The 16587-nt window shown below is 55.5% G+C and overlaps 2 protein-coding genes across 2 annotated transcripts; one reads left to right on the plus strand and one right to left on the minus strand.

Annotated features, from left to right (window-relative positions):
• Positions 1-402: 402 nt before the first annotated feature.
• On the plus strand, positions 403-11490 carry TSPEAR (thrombospondin type laminin G domain and EAR repeats). Its single transcript, XM_026036411.1, has 12 exons — positions 403-496; positions 3470-3690; positions 3970-4208; positions 4355-4445; positions 4788-4944; positions 5303-5434; positions 6066-6298; positions 7753-7939; positions 9551-9780; positions 10080-10267; positions 10821-10922; positions 11337-11490. The coding sequence occupies exons 1-12, from the start codon at positions 403-405 to the stop codon at positions 11488-11490; spliced, it is 2028 nt and encodes a 675-aa protein (XP_025892196.1).
• Positions 11491-14303: 2813 nt separating this feature from the next.
• On the minus strand, positions 14304-15360 carry LRRC3 (leucine rich repeat containing 3). Its single transcript, XM_026036396.1, has one exon. It carries the CDS (start codon positions 15211-15213, stop codon positions 14455-14457), a length of 759 nt encoding a protein of 252 aa, XP_025892181.1. The 5' UTR covers positions 15214-15360; the 3' UTR covers positions 14304-14454.
• Between the last annotated feature and the right edge of the window lie 1227 nt (positions 15361-16587).

Here is a 16587-nt window from a genome sequence, read left to right on the forward strand (position 1 = left end):
AAGCCGCCTTCTAGAGGGTTGGGCAAAAGATAAAAGCTCTCCAAGGAGACGGGGCTCCTCCTCTCCCACCGCCGACTTCTCATTTAAATGTCTGCAAGTGCCGGCCGCTGCTGCCGACGCTGCCTTGGCGTCCCCGGCGCGAGAGCCCGTGGTGCCAGGAGCCCCGCGCGCCCATGCGCCTGCCACCCGCTCTCCACGGGAAGGTGCCGGAGCGGCCAGCGGCCCAGGCTATGGATTAGCGGCTTGGCACTCGAGGAGAGGCCAAGCATCCCCGCAGAGGGTCGCCCTTCAGGGTGCCTTTGGGCGGCCCTGCATATGGACTATGCAAGAGCGCCCGGGGGAGCTTGAGTGGCGCAGAGCAGGAGGGTCCCGGTGGATGGACCCAGCGGAGCCAGCCCCCTGATGTCGGCTCCGCTGCTGCTCTGGGCTGTCCTCTTGCACTGGGTCGCCGGCGGGGACCTCGGTCGAGGAGGGAAGACGTGGCAGCACTGCACAGGTAGGAGCGGGGGCTGACAGGGAGGGACGCTTCCAGGACTATCCTCGTCATGCTGGGGATGCTCCTGAGCCTGTGGGCTTCTGTGATCCTGGTGTTCTCCAAGCCACTGCCCTGGCCAGCTGGAGTAGTCCCTGGCAAGTGGGCCCTGCTTTGGAGAAGGGGCATGACTGCCCGTCACCAGTGTCTTCCTGGCACCAGGGTTTCAGTGGGGCTTTCATGGACTGAGTCCTGTGGGGGATGCATGGTGTGATGCCCAGCACTGCTAGAGCTGCCTCCTTTTCTCCCTACAACTTCTGGGATAAGCAGGGGCTGTCCAAGGGTCTGGAGTACCTGAGAGCAGTGTGAGTAGCTGCAGAGACCTATTGAGCAGAACAAGGAGCCCTTGTCCTTGTCAGCGGTGACAGCTTTGTGTCTGTCCATCCCCTGTGGTCACCTGTCCTGCTGCAGGGCGGTGCCCTAGGAGAGCCCCAGCTCCAGGTCAAAACGTGGGGAGCAGTAGCCCTGAAGGGTGGGGAAGGGCTGTGGGGGAATTTTATGATATTTTGGGAAGTACCTCCCATCCCAGCTTCTTTAATTGCTCCCCAGCTCTCTAACAAACCCTTTCAGTGGCAAAACCTCTAGGAAATTTGCTGTCCTGTCTTCCTGATTTTGCCTTTGATCCTGTGTCTCTTGGTTTTGAGCTCCCCATTCTGCATCCCGTGTAGCACATGGTCCCTGTTGAAGGCATCAGGCTCCCTTTGCCTAGTTTTGGCAAAGCCTTTGTCACTTTGGGCTCAAATTTGGCATGCCTGTGGCTTGCTTCAGTTTGAAAGATTCCTCATTTATGTTTTGTTACAGCCAGGCTGGTTCTTAGAAGGAAAGCTAGGAGAAAACACTGTTTTTACGTCCCTTGGAGAACATTTCTCCTCACCTTCTCTCCTAAATCCTCCAATCTTTCCAGAAACTCATGGGACAGCTGGACTGGCCTCACCTGAACGGGAGCTCAGCTATATGGAGTTAATTTGGAGATAATCAACTCCGAATTTCCTCCTCGCAGCACCTCTCCTCTCTTCTCCAGGCCCAGCTTGGCCAACGGGGGCCAACAGGGCCAGCAGAGCGTACAGGCTCCAGCCCCTTAATGCTGGCCAACCTGTGCTCAAACGCTCCCAGCTGCTCTCCGAGTCACTAGGGGGTTTTGAGCAACTGCCAGCCCAGCTTTAATCATTAGCAGCAACTCTGATGTGGGAGGCAAACTGGGACTTGCGGCTTCGGCTTTAATTAAAAACTGCCTTCAGTGGCAGAGGCTCCTTTGCTGAGCACGATGGCATGGGAGACGCCGAGCCTTGTAGATGTCCCAGGCATGCTGGCCTTGAAGGCTGCCACGTGGAATTGGTTCCATCCGCCGGCCCCTGGGCTGTGTCCCAGCCCGGTCCCCTGCTGCGTGGCGCACTCGGCGGGACGGATGTGCAAGGATGCTGCCAAGGGCTGGGGAACACCAAGTGGGGCAAGGGGTTGAGTCACCGTGTGTGGACTCAAATGCATGCATGCCTTTGCACAGTATCGCTCCGTTTTCAGGCCACGTGTGCTGGAGATCACGAGGTGGCCGTTCCCTCTGGAAGAGGCAGGAGATAGGCCTGGCCGCGTGATGCTGGACAAGGCCACGTTACTCAGTTCCTCCCCAGGTCCCTTACTGGTCATTTGTGTGGTTGCTCGAGTTGGTCCCCGTGTCCAGCCCTGAGGCACTGCCTGTGCTGGAGGAGAGGAGTTCTCATCCCCAGCAGCCAGTGGCAAAGACCATGCATGGATGCATGGATGCGTGGCACCTGCTGTCCTCCAGCCCATTGGGAGATATGGGGGGATGGAGAAGATTTCAGGTTGGGTCAGCAGGAGGTGTGTGGAGGTGGAAATGCTTTTCAACTGCAACCAGCTTGAGTTGCTGGTCCAGTCTTGCCCACCAGCCTCCCCTGCTTGTCTTTCAGTGCCTAAGCAGTCAAGATGTATTAGTGCCAATAGGAGCTGAAAGCCTGTGTTAAGTTGGATGCGTGGATATCCCAGCTGCAGGTTCCCAGCTGAAAGCAAAACGTGGGAGTGGAAAGATGCCACCTAATTTTTGCATCTCCCCTTGCTCAGCAAGGGCTGCAGCCTGTCCCATAAATGAGGCCGGGGAAATGCATTCATGGGGTGCGGGGGATGAGGTGCTTGGTAAGCCAGAAACCAGCACTGTTGCCCTGCCAAAGGGGCTGAGATGGGGAAGGACCACCAAGTGCCTGCCCCAGGTCCAGCCCTTTGCCTGGGCAGCTCCTTGCAAAAGCACCAAACCTAGGGCGTTCTCACAAGCCTGCACGTGGCGAGGGTTTTGCTGGGCCCTGCTCAGCTGCTGCTGTCTTGGGCTGTCTGCCTCCCAGATGGGTGCAAGCAGAGGGTTTTCCTCCCAGGGCAGGGCGTGTTGTTGTCTCCTCTGGGGAGAGGATAATTGTTTAATGAGGGATTTTTTTTCTGGTGTTTGCCAGCAGAGTATGTGAGTGCAAATGATTAGGGCTGGGCTGGGGAGCTTGGACCTCAGCTAGAAGGAAGGTAGGGCTGCACTAGAGCACCCTGGGGACGATGGCACCATGGTCAGGATTGGGTGCCCCTATAGGGAGCTGCACAGCAGAGCCCCAAGGATGCTCAGAGAGGCCAGGCTACTGAGACTTGATCCTGGGAGCTGTGGTTGGAGATGCATCCCCATGGAATGGTTTGTGCTGGTGAGCCTGCACTCTTGGCACCACGTTATGGCTCCAGCAATGGCAAGATGCCAGCATCACCATGAGGAGGGACTCACAAGGCTCCCAGGGTGCAGATAGCCAAGGTCCCTGTCACGCCACCAGCCAAGGTTGGAGATGAGCTTGCTGCCCAAGGGCTCTGGAGCTGGTGGGAGGGCAGAACCCCCATGATACCTGGGCAGACTGGTATTTCTGCTGAGGCCATCACATACTCTCTGGTCTCTCTGCACAGAGCTGCGCCCTCTGGACATCCTTGCCGAGGTGGTCCCTGCCAGTGGCCTGGGCCGCAGCATGAGGGTGTTCCAGGTACAGGGAGTGCGCGGCTTCCAGCTCACCGCCTCGCGGCCCCGGGCCCTGAGCTTCCCGGCATCCCGGCTCTTCATCCACTGTGACCGCTTCCCTGAGGAGTTTTCCATCATCGTCACGCTGAGAGTGCTTAATGTCCCTGCCAAGGTAAGCACTGCTAGATAGAGATATAACCTGACCATGTTGAGTTGGACCTGGAGATTGGGAAAGGAGTGGACACGACTGGGTCCCGGAGCTTGTGGCAGTGAGATTTGACCACACTGTCTAGGAACCACCAGTGGCCCCATCTTCACTGTGTTTAGAGCCTACCTGAATGTATTGATGATCCACGTATGCCCTGTGAGCACTGCTCCCATCAGCTCACTTGCAACAGCTCTTCCAGCCCAAATCCCATCCTCTAACGTGCCATTTCACCTCTTCTTGCAGAGAAATGAATACCTCTTCACCCTCATGGCGGAGGAGAGCCACAATGTGCTGGTGGGGCTCCGCTACTCACCCAACAAGCTTCACTTTCTCTTCTGGAGCCAGGAGCACTCCAATGGCTGGCAGACCCGTGTCACCTTCCGCAACGTCTCCTTGTCAGACAACCAGTGGCACACACTCATCCTGGCTGTCTCTGGCCAGTCCTTTTCCCTGACAGTGGACTGCAAAGTCCCCAATGACGTGTAAGTTGGAAGAGACACAGGAGGAGGCAGTTGCTGGGGACTGGGAGAGGTGGTAGAAGTTGCCAGGATCTTGGAGTTTCTACCAGGACCTTGTGGTGGGCAGGAGCTGCTCGTGAAATTTTCTTCTATTTCCTCTCTGTTCACAGGATGGTGGAGACACCATTTCCAACCTCTCTGTCTGTGAAGAGAGCCAGCTTTTATCTGGGCAACAGGAGGAGAAGGAAAGGCTTGTTTACAGTAAGTGTCCCCCATGGTGCCCAGCTGTCCTAGGACATGGACCGTGGGCCTCTGGGCTGCCTCAGACAGAGGCTCCCAGGACAGGACAGCCCGCCGTGGCAGAGGATGCACCTCCACAACCTTCTTGTCAGTTTTCCCATGGTGTCACCTGCTAAATTGCCAAAGCCTTCAAGGCTGAAGATGTAACAAGGACCTGGGCCTGAATCATGGGGAGGCTTTCAAAGCCTGGGAGGGAGATGAGCAAGATTATGGGGGGAGATTCAGGTCATGAATCACCTGCTATTTCCATCATCTCTTGGTCTTGTTGAACTTGTTTCTGTCATGCTTTTTCCTCTTTTCCAGGGCTTGCTCAGACAGCTTGTTCTGTTGCCAGGGGCTGATGCTACCCCCCGAATATGCCCATCCATGAATTTTAAAGTCACAACACTCTCTGTGCCCGCTATTCTCCACGACCTCCCAGTGAAGCCAGCAAGCAATGAGGTGCTGAAATACCCTTATGGTCAGTAAAAACCAGCAGCAAGGGCTTGGAGTGTTTGGCCTTTTCTGCTTTTGTGGTGAAGGGCTCTTTATTTATGACTAGGCAAAGAGCTGGGGCAGAGGGAAAGAGAATTCCCCCCAAACCTTGTGTTTCTGAAAGTGTGTTTAGGTTCTTGAGTCCACAGGGGGATTTTGTCTAACCTAGGGATGCTAGAGATCTTTCCGAGGTGGTCTGAGCTCAGGAAGGAAAGGTTGAGAAGCTGGATGTCTCAGGGCATGGTGGAGATCACCACTGCTGAGCCCTCCCTGTGTGGTGGAGCGAGCACACCACTTCTCCTTTGCAAATGCCAAGAGTCTGCTTTGCTCTTGCCCACGCTTAGAGACTGACATGAAGGTGACCCTTGGATCCCGTCCGCCCTGCACCAAGCACGAGAAGGCTCATTTCTGGTTCAATGCCTCCCAGAGAGGGCTGTACCTGTGCAACGGCAGCACCTGGATCTCTATGCTAGAAGGTAATGGTGTATGTTGACTGCACCGCAATCTGGGCTGTGGAGCAGGGCTTGAGGAGCAGAGAGTTGTCTTGACAGCATTTTGGAACAGGAACCAAATCTGTGAAGAAAGGTCAGGGCAGTATGATGTGGCTATGGGGTCCCTGCATGGCGCTCTCCTGCTTGGTAGGGTTTTGCTCTCTGTAGCTGCGTGGACACTTTTGGTGTAGCTCTTGACTCAAGAACATCCAGAAGCAAGGCCTCCTGAGTTTCTTTTGCGATGGCAACCTCATTCTGGGTTTGGGCATGCGTTTTGTCCTCTGGGGGAGTTGGAAGTGACTGGCTTCCCTCTCCTGTCCCTTGAGGATGACCTTCGGGCTATCAGAATTGGTGCCATGATTTGAAGCACCACACTGCAGACTAGAGCATCAGGATGCATGGGGCTGAATGTGCTGCTCAACAAGACTGGGCCTATCTGTTCACAAGCCCCTCAGGTCTAGGCCCTTCGCTGCCCAGGATGCCACAACCTTTCTTTCCATCCTAAAGCTCCATGCAGAAGCATATGCCACCACACCAGCTATGCAACATGAGGCACATCTGAAGACAGGATGTTCTGCTTTTAGCCTGACTCCTTGTTTTTCATATCATATCCTAGCCAAAAAACGGCTTGACTATGTGGAGGAATACCAGAATCTGGTGACCAACTCTGAAACGATGGGCCTTGAGGTCTTCACCATTCCCAAGGTGGGGCTGTTTGCAGCCACTGCCAACCGGTACACCCCGCCTGGGTCAGCTATCTACAAGTGGACTGATGGGAAGTTTGTGCCCTACCAGAACATCCCCACCTACCAAGCGCAGTCCTGGAAGTATTTCACTATAGGGAAAAAGGTAAATCTGTCTAGAAGATTATTTCAGTGCTGTAAACTGCAAATGCCAAACACCATCCCAGACCGAAGCTGAGTCTCTGCCATGGTTTTAGGGGCAAATGTTCATCTCTGCTGTTTTTGATAGAGTTATGCTGATACACATATTCATCAGATAAGGGTCTGTCCTGGGGGCTGCCTGATGTTCAGTGTGTACAGGCTGGACTGTGCTATGTATTCTAGTATTCTGCCAAGACACAACAGCATCCATTCCATGTTCAGTAATTGATGCTTGTAGCACAGAAAACTACATGTCCAGATAGCTCAGATCTCACCTCCAAGCTATGCAGCTCTCCAGGATGCCCCATGGGTGCTCTCCAGCGCTCCGCTGTGTCCAACTGCCAGCATTTTTAAGTTCTTCCATGAGTTTGGATCCATCTCTCCTGCCCTAGGCAATGTGCCTCATGACCTCTGCAGAGGATCTGCCTGGCTTCTCTCCTTGGGGAGCTACTCATCACCCTTCGGGAAGCCCCAGGCCAGCAGAGCCAATGTTTCCCAAGAGACAGCCCTGTGCAGAGCTCCCAGAGCAATGCCCATCACTCCTCCTCCTCTAGCATGATGTACGTTGGCTTGTTGCCACCCTCCCTTTGAAGGCCACCTGAGGGCTGCAGACAGACAGAAATCCTGCCTCCAGGCTTTGCTGGCACTGGAGAGAGCTGTGCTTAGCTGTGCAGACCTCTGTCTGCATCCTCATGGGCAGAACATGGGGACATCCTTGGCTGCACTGGTGGGAGCCAACCTGGCTTCTTACTCTCCATCTAGACCCACAGCACCCCCCTCAGAGCAATCACTGCACCTCAGGAGAAGGAAACCAGGCTGGTGGCCCCCAAGAGCAGCCAGAACAGGGCCAGGACACCCAGGGGAGCTTCTTGCACAGTGAAGCTCCCATGTTGCCATTAATCAAGGCTAAGGTGCTTCTTTGCCTTCAGCTCTGCACAGTTTTCAGCTGTCCTGCTGTGGCAGAGCTGCATAGAACATATTTCCGTGTATTCATCCTTATATAGGAGCTATGCATCTGCATATGATGTTAGAAGTAGATTGGCCCTAGGTCTATTGGGCAAGGGAGTCCTCTCTCCTGGACAGTTTGGGCATATTTTCTAGCTGGGGCCTAGCCTGAGCACTCAGAAGCTGGAGGAGATAGAGGCACACATAGCTGCAGTGCCCTGTGCTCAGCTCAAAGTGCTCGGGGTATGAGATGAAGATGCCCTGAAGTGGGAGATCTCCTTGAGATGGGAGCTCATTGGCGTGCACAGGAGACCTTGCTTCTTCCCAAAGGTCCCAGGTGCTTCCTGAGCACTGAGAAATCCATGGTGTGTGCCCTGGGCTCTCCCAGCCCCACGTCGTGCTTTCCCCCGCCTTTGCTTGACTGTGCCCCTGCAAGAGGAGAAAACCAAGATGTCCTGGTTTGTTATTTTTCAGATCTTCCTAGCAGTGGCTAATTTTGAGCGGAATGACAGGGGTCAGGAGTACTCCGTAATATACAAGTGGAGCCGCAGGAAAGAGAAATTCGTCACGTACCAGCGGATCACCACGCACAGCGCTAGGGACTGGGAGGCATTTGTCATTGAGGGAGAGGCCTTCCTCGCGGTGGTCAACCACAGAGAAGGTACCCAGCTCTTATTCCTTCTTGGCCCGGCTCCGGTGGGTGTGTGGCCAGGGCAGGGGGCTTGGTGGATGTGTCACGGGGGACCCGCTGCAGGGATCAAGCTTCAGAGCATCCTCCCATGGTCAAGGTGGCACTGCAGCTGCCTTGGATGCCAGGCACATGGGATAAAGCCAGGGGGTCGGTGGACAGGGATTGCACTGCAATGTGCACTGGGAAACGCAAACCGCCTCGTTTTATGAGAACAAAATGTCTGGGGAAGTGGCTGATTCTGCCCCCCTCTCTGCTCCCAGCTGCAGGGGATGAGGACAGGAGCAGGGGCAGAGATTTTTGCCAAATCTCTCCACTTTTCATCTGCTTGCCCAGAGCTAGATAACATGGTGGGGTGGGTAGGGCAGGAACAGAGCCTTTGGAACAGCCAGAGCATCAGCCTCATGGGTGCATGATGAAAACTAAGGGGACAATGGCTGTTCTCTCCAAATCAGCCTGCTTGGCATGTCCTCCCTCCCTGGACGCCCTGCAGACGTGATTCACCCTCATTGCCCTCCCAGACTATTTGGGGCTCTTTGGGGCTGGGGGATGTATCCTCCACATGTAGCATGATGGGGATGATACCATGGCCCTGCCAGAGAGCCAGAGTGCCCTCAGCTGGGTTTGGAGCCAGCTGGGTTTGGTACCAGTTGTGACATCCCCTGTCGCAGCCGTCGATCCTTCACCATGGCCAATGCAGATGTGACCTACTCCTGCAGCAAAAGGCAGGAGGGTCCCGTTGCGCATGGTTGGGGACCATGCACATTGTGCAAGGGTTAAGACCATCCGTGGCCAAAACAAACCTTGCTGTGATGATTGCCCATAAACCCCATTAGCACATAGCCCTGCTGCTGCTCAGACATCAGAAGCATCAATAGGACAGAACTGACGTGAGCGTGGGGTGGAAAGGGCTGAGGCCGGCTCTTTATGGGAAGAACACCTCCAGCCTGGGCTGAGTGGAGATGCCACACTGAAGCACAAAGAGGTTGTCACATTTAAATGCCACCTGGGCCTGCCATGGATATGAGGCCACGAGTTTTGAGCAGAGCTCAGAAATGGGCCAGAGCATGTGCCTCGGTGCCTGATGGCCTCGCAGCAAGTGCTCAGGGTCTTGCAGGACTTCGGGTTACCATTCTAATTGCTCCTTCTGGAGCTGTGTGAGCTAATGTGTGAGCTTGCATGCAGAGCAACTACAGCAGCCCAGGATGTTTGTATCTTGGGGCCCGGTTCCTCCACACACAACCCTTTCCCTAGGGCAAAGCAGAGCTTGGTTGCCTTGAGGTGCTGGCACAGTGCTACCGAGTTTGAATAGTACTTGCATGAGGTAATAGCATCCTTGCTTCTCTCTGCTGGGAAGGAAGGCTGCGAAGCTATCACCGTGTGCTTGAGAACACATGAAACGTTGAGTCAATGTTTCAGAGAGGTGGAGGCGCTTTGGTTGGTTCTTGGGGAACAATCTATTCCTAGCAAACTGTATTCAAAGCGCAAAGTATTTGCATAGCTGCCACCATTTCTGGGTCTCAGTTCTCATATGAGCTTAGTATTCATTTCTTTTCCTTGACTTGCCTGTCTTTCTGTCTTCAGGGAATAATCACAACATAGACAGCGTAATATACAGGTGGAACCCCAGGACGGGGCTGTTTGAGACCAACCAGACCATCCCTACCTCTGGAGCCTATGACTGGGAGTTTTTCACCATCGGGCCGTATTCCTTCCTAGCCGTGGCCAACACATTTAACGGCACATCCACCAAGATCTACTCTCACATCTACATCTGGCTCAGTGGCTCTTTCCAGCTCTTCCAGTCTATCCCGGTAAGGACTGGCAACTAGTAAAACTCCGTTCCTCAGTTTCCCTTCTAAATACATGTCACTGGGGTTCAGGTAAGGCCAGAGACTAGTTACAGAGGCAGTTGTCTGCAAAGACAGCGACACTTTCCTAGTAGTTCTTCCCTAAGGAGTGAACGTGTAAGGTCTACTTCTGTTCCCCTAGAGAGTTTTAAGAGCAGGTGGCCTCTCCCTGCACCTCCAGCAATCCTGCCACACTTTTCAGTGTGCTTGGCTTGCAAAGGTTTGTCTGCGCCCAGTTTCTCACATGGCTTCATCCCCTGCAGACATTCGGGGCTGCTGACTGGGAGGTCTTTCACATTGGGGACAGAGTCTTCCTGGCTGTGGCGAACAGCCACAGCTACGACAGTGGCACATCCATGCCTTCCAACTTCTACGCCATAAACTCCTCCATCTACGAGCTGAACATCACTGCGCAGATGTTTGTCAAGTTCCAGGACCTACTCACCTACAGGTACCTGTGCAAAAAGAGCCGAGGCACTCCATTATCCTTCCTATGAGTCCCCCAAACTGTGTAATGTTCTTTTGGTGGGCCCCAGGCCTTCCTGCAAGCTTGCATATTGAGGGGACAAGGCAGGTGGGGAGGACAATGAGTGATGCGCCCTGGGCACCCAGTTCCCTGGATCTGGAAGCGAGGATGGGGTCTTGTCACCCGTCACTGGGGTGGTGGTGGCATTCCTGTTGGCCCGTGCCAGCAACCCTGCTTCGTATGAGCACCATGTGAAGTCTAACATGTGCAAGCACCCACTCTGCTGTCCTAGGCTCAGGACTAACATGCTGGGAGTCCTCAACCTGGGGCTTTATATCCCTCTCCCCCGATGGGTCCCACTCAGGAAGGATGAAAGGGCCCAAACACTAAATACCTTGGGCAGAGTGGGTCCAACAGACGTCAGGGCAAGCTGGGCTCAACCCTGTGGGCAAGGAGGACGTGTTTGCATGCAGCCCCTTCCTCGGCCTGGCCGCAGAGGGACCGTCTCACCAACACCTGTGCTTCCTTCACGCCACAGCGCCCTGGACTGGGAGTTCTTCTCGGTGGGAGACGACTCTTTTCTGGTGGTAGCAAACTCCTTTGATGGCTTCACCTTCTCGGTTAACAGTATTATCTACAGGTACTGCGGCACGGCCAGGGCAGGGCGAGCTCTCCCACAGGCCTGGCCCTGTGTGGGGAGGTGAAGCGCAGACGTGCCCGCGGGGGCAGCAGTGGGGACATGGGACACCTCTGCTCACTGCCACGGAGCTGTGCCTGGCTCTGCGCCTGCACAGGCCTAGGTCACACTCACTGGGAGGGTTCAGGACCCTGTGATGTCCATAGACCCTGGTGCCTCTTCCTAGAGGAGGTAGATAGGAGAGCTCCCAGTTTTTTTTTAACTGGTTGAGCAAGAAGCCCCAGCAAAGGGCATCCTCCTGCACTAAACCACAGGATGGGGATGGAGGATAACCCCCTCACAGTTTGTCTTTCCTGGTTCTATGCCAGATGGGGTTCCCAGCTCGTGCCCCCGAAGTTAACTACCCTCCCTGCACAGGTGGCAAGGCTATGAAGGCTTCGTAGCGGTTCATCACCTCCCCACGGTGGGCTGCAGAGACTGGGAGGCGTTTAACACCACCGAGGGCTCCTACCTCCTCTACTCCAGTGCCAAGGAGCCGCTTTCCAAGGTGCTCAAGCTGAAAACCACCTGAGGTGGCCGAGATGAGTTCAGCTCACCACCAAGACCAGAGCAAGCTGTGCACTGAGGTGAGGAGAACCTCCTGCCTGGGGTGGATGGATCATGGTACCTCAGGACCACCGTAACCGTGGCCCTCGCATCAGCCCCAGGGTCACTTGGCTGAGTGCTCTGCAGGATGAAGAGGAGGAGGGGAGCTCCCAGGTGCTCCTGCAGCCCTGATCAGGGCCCTGATTCTGCTCTCAGGCAATCTCTCCTGAGCAAACTCTTCTGACATGCCCCAGAGCCATGCCACAAGGACTGGGTCCTCCATGAGGTGCCTGGAGCCAAAGTGTTTCCCTAGTTATGTGGTGCTAGGGGCTTGCCTGAGACCCCAGCATGGGGCATTCTCCAGTTAGGAGGTCTCAAATCTGCTGTAGGACCTGCAGGAGCTCACATGAGAAAGGCCAAGCAGAGCACACGCTATTGGGATAACCATGTGGTGGTGGGGAGGAAATTGCATATCAGAAACTGGGAGGAAAAAAAAAAGTGACTTCAGGCTCAGGCTTCACAGTGGTTGAGGTTAAGATGTTATCAAGGGCCGGTCTGACCCATTGCACTGTGTCTGTCCTCGGACTGTTCCTGTGGGGTGCCCACCCTGAGACATCCTGTGTCTCCAACCATTCATGCTGGCTGATAACTGTGCCAGCATCTTCTGTGCTGCACCAGACCTCATCCTGGTGCCTTGCTGCTGCACAGTGCCTGCAGACCTGTCTGCTCCACCATGGCTGATTGCAGTTGTCTTCGCTGAGCAATCTGTGTGTGTTGTACAACTCCATAGATATATTTTACAGCCGGATTTGGCAAACGGAATTTGTCACAGTTGGCATCATGTAGTTGGTGGGGCAGGGGATCTGGAGCAATGGCATTTGCACTCAGCTTGAAGGGGTTTACAGACTCGCTTTGACATCATGCTGGTGCCCACCACGGGATGAGTGACCTCCAGGCAAATGCACCATGCATTAGGATGGATCTCTATTGTTGGAATGGGAAAGACCAAGAAGTGCTCCAGATGACAGTGTGGCCCCTGTACCTCATCCTGTCCTTATGGTGGAGAAGTGGAGCATTTCTACTTAACTGGAGCTCTAATAAACCATGCACACAGTAAACCAACTTCCATCCCACACACATGCTGCAGAGCTGCTCTGCCCCCAGAGGAGCCTTTCCCCTCAATCCATGCAGCCCTTCCAGGGGATCTCTGTGCATCTGGTTCTCCTCTGGGCTCTGGCAGGGTCTAGGACCAGGGAAAATGTGGGGGTGGGTGCTCCCACACCCAGCCTAAGATAGGTGTTAGCCTTGACCTGGGCTCAGCTGGTAACTTCCATCCCTGAGGGCTACAGTCCAGGTAGCAGAGGGATACTTTGTACCTGGCTGGCTTGTACCACCCCACAGGAGGTCTGTGCCTCCTCCAAGGGCTTCCCTCATCCCACCAGCAGCAGCACTCTCCCAGAGACCAGCTCTAGAATTGCCCACTGATAGCTCTGACCAGGGACACCAGTTGCCTATGAGGATGAAGCAGTTCTTAGTACATCAGGGTGCTTGGGTGAAGGTGACCCTCTGCCTTGACCAAACATGGCTCCTCCTGCCTCTCCCAGCTGATCCATAGCACTGCCCAGCTGTTCGCAGCCTCTGGGCTTCTTGCTCAAGGCTAGAGACCACAACCTGGATCCCAGACAGCTGTGGAAAGACCACGAGAAGTGCAAATCCCCAGGGAAGAGTGTTGTGAGGAAAGCACTCCTGATCCACCTTGGGATCCAGGCCAAAGGGGGCCCATTTCCCCAGCCCCTGCAGATTGCTCCATCACCTCTCGCTGACAGCACAGCCCTCTGGCCCAGTGGCAGATAAGCCTCGCTTTGCCGGGAAGGCTCATTTCCTCCTGCCTCTGAGCGAGGCAGAATTCAATTTGGTCCCACTGCTCTGAGCCAAGAGCAGCATCTGTAATTCAGCCCCGAGACGGAAGAAAGGTGAGACAGGGTGAGCTGTCCCTACACCCAGCGAGATGCAGAAACACGATTTTGTCTGCAGAGCAAGCCTGCTGGCCCCTGCTCGAAACACGAGAGGATTTAATCTAATGGGAGCTGAGCTGCTGCATTGATTTTAGAGCTTCAGACAAGAGCACCATCACCCTCCCTCCCTCATCTCTGGGGCAGAACACCTGGTTTCTCTTTCCAGATGGGATGTAGGTGGATGCAAAAGCTTGAGGACCGTTCCTGGAGCCTGGGGCGAGCCTGTGAGGGAGGACTCACCTCTGGAAGCCGGATGAGCCAAGGGTGGAGAGGTTGCCTGGGGAATCTGACAGCGGGGGAGGTTCAGACCTCTAGCTCCCCATCTGCACTCTGTCTCCCACATGCCCAGCTTCCCGTGTAAGGAAATCCCAGGGACTTTTCCCAGATACAGGGCTTTATTGAGGAAACAGAAGTTTAGGAGAACATCCTGACACTGCTGGGAGCTATCAAGATACTGCGGGTGCTAGGGATGACGTCCTGCGCTCTGCAAGGCCGGTTGGAGCCATGATGGGATGATCCTGCTGCATGGACCAGCCTGTCCCTCTCCACTGCAGACTTTAGGGACCACAGCTTTCCTCTGAGTGGCAAAGTGAAGGCCATCTGTGTCTCCCATGGATCTGTTGTCCTTAAACCATGTCCACCACAAGTGGTGTGGCTGGGGTGTTTACCTGCTAGCCTGGCTGGCAGTGAGTGCTCCTGTGGGGGAAAAGGGTGCTCCACACCGGGGAGATGTTCTTCCCAGGCTTCTGTGCTCCACAGGCAGATCTGCATCACTGGTGTCCCCTGCACATCCGTCTGCATCCCCCATCACATCACTCTCCCAGGCTTGCTCCGTGGCTGCTGGAGTTGGCTCCAGACCTCCATCCCTGCTGAGGTGGTCACTGGTTTGCAGGTTCTCTGCAGAGAAGCTGGGAGCAAGGCACCCCAGCTTTGTGCTACAGGACAGTGCTGATGGTCTCTGCAGGGTTCTGGGTGTTTGGTAAAGATTTCAGGTACTCCACGTGCTTGCGGGTGTCCTCTCGATTGTGTCGGACATAGCAGACCACGTAGGCGATTACCATGGCAAACCAGCCAAACATGGTGATGAACATGGCCACGTCTGTGGTCCTTTGGCGCACGCTACAGAAGTTGACACCAGCATCCAGGACCTGGAGCAGCGGCTTCCCCACATATTCTTCCCGTGGGGCTGTGTGGCAGGTGATGTCCTGGACGGAGTCGGGGTCCAGCCGTGCCTCCCACAGCACCTCCTGCAAGGTGCACTCACAATGCCAGGGGTTGTTGGCCAGCCGGAGCTTGGCATTGAGCATCAGCAAAGCCTCTTTGGGGATGCTGCGGATGCGGTTGCTGGAGAGGTCGAGGGTGCGCAGGCCAGCGGCCACCCCTTTGAAAGCCGCCCCGTCGATCTTCTCAATGGCGTTCCTGGAGAGGTCGAGCTCCTCCAGGTGGGACAGGTGCCTGAAGGCATTGCTGGGGATCCTGGTGATGCTGTTGGCGTCCAGCTTGAGGAACACCGCATCTTGGGGGATGTCCTTGGGGATCTCCTCCAAGTGCTGGGCGCTGCAGAGGACAGCCTTCGCCCCTGCCCGCTCCGTGCACTGGCAGCTCGGAGGGCAGGAGCTGCCCCAGGAGAGGCACAGGAGGAAGCAAATGAAAGCCTGGGTGACTCTGCCTGCTGCTACGATGGTGAGCGTCATCTTGCACCCGGGCAGCTCGGCATGGCTGCTAGCAACGCCTCAGTAGCTGGAGGAACTCTGGGCTGGCAGGGCATCTCCTCTGTGCTCCTGCAAAGGCCTCTCCTACTGCCGGAGGGAAGCGGAGGGCAGGAGGTGACACGGCATTATTCCTTCCCTCTTACATCTGATGCATTATGTGCCCTGAAAAAGCAAGGAGAGGTTGGGCTCTGGAGCCCTGGCTTAATGATGCTGAGGACAGTATAAATAGGCTTCAGACTAATTGCATCTAGACAGAGAGCAGCAGGGACCCCCCCCTTCCTTTTTCTCCACTTGCTCCCTGCACTTCCCACCCGGGTGGGCAAAAGGCTGCTGTTGGATGCGGGTGCCGAGTTGGGCGCAGCCTGGGAGCGCACGGCGTGTGGTGATTTGCTGCTGGGGAACAGCAGTGGCAAGTTCCCATCTCACTCCAAGGCAGGCGTTAAAATAAAACCAATGACTCAGACTCCCCAGATCATCAGAGCAGCTTAATCACCCCTGGGTTTTTAAATAACAAGATCAGGAGCTCTTCTGCTTTCTCCATCTGTGAGCTGGTACGAGTCATATTTCTGAGGGCTTTTGTCAAAGGAAGGATTAAGAAGTGAGTGCTCTTCTATCCTTCATTTTTTTTAAAAAATATAAATGAACAGTATGGATAAATATTTGACTCCAGGAGCCGTATCTTAGAGAGGAGCCACTGAATATCACGGTAATGGGGGTGATCCAGGACTCACAAACCTCACCACATACATCTGCTGCTGCAGCCGAGCTGGGGGTAAGAGACCTAAGAGACCTCCACAGAGGGGCTTGTTGGTGGGAAGGGACCCTGTGAGCCTCATGGAGCCTTTTCCCCAGGGATGAACTTGCCCATGGCGAGCTCAGCAGATGAGCCGGGCAGTGAGCAGCACGCAGAAAGTCTTGTGGGAGAAGACACCCTCCCTGTGGTACCAGCACTCGTAAGGCATCCGCCTCCCTCGGGTACCAGCATCCGTTGGGTACCTTTGTCCCGCTGATAAAGAGCATCCTTTAATACATCAGCATCCCTGGGCACCAGCACTCCCCGCTCCCGGCCGCTCACCCTGGGCAGCCTCTTACCTGCTGCTCCCGGGGCGGTTCGGCTCCGTGCGGCTCCCGCTCCGCGCGGCTCCGGCTCGGCACCGGTACCAGCGGCAGGCGAGGTGCTGTCCCCACTTGTTGCTGCGGCTGCTGCTGCCTGTGGCCCAGGGACGGGCGGTCCTTGGCTTGGTGCCGGGGCGGCACCGGGGCCCGGGGCGGCGCGGCGGGGAGCCGGGGCGGTGCTGGGAGCTGAAGGTTGGGAATGTGCAAACTGGGCTCACCCCAGGAGTTTGCTCTGAACGC

This window comes from Nothoprocta perdicaria, unplaced genomic scaffold (genome assembly GCF_003342845.1).
Source record: "Nothoprocta perdicaria isolate Ctin4 unplaced genomic scaffold, notPer1 scaffold_177, whole genome shotgun sequence".
NCBI classification, from domain to species: Eukaryota; Metazoa; Chordata; class Aves; order Tinamiformes; family Tinamidae; genus Nothoprocta; species Nothoprocta perdicaria.

What these genes read in the sequence shown, in the direction of transcription:
- TSPEAR (XM_026036411.1), top strand. Translation starts at nt 403, where the DNA reads ATGTCGGCTCCGCTGCTGCTCTGGGCTGTCCTCTTGCACTGGGTCGCC. An exon ending in TGCAAAGTCCCCAATGACGT is followed by an intron (nt 4,209 to 4,354) that starts GTAAGTTGGAAG and finishes CTCTGTTCACAG; the next exon opens with GATGGTGGAGACACCATTTC. An exon ending in GTTAACAGTATTATCTACAG is followed by an intron (nt 10,923 to 11,336) that starts GTACTGCGGCAC and finishes CTCCCTGCACAG; the next exon opens with GTGGCAAGGCTATGAAGGCT.
- LRRC3 (XM_026036396.1), bottom strand. Translation starts at nt 15,213, where the DNA reads ATGACGCTCACCATCGTAGCAGCAGGCAGAGTCACCCAGGCTTTCATT.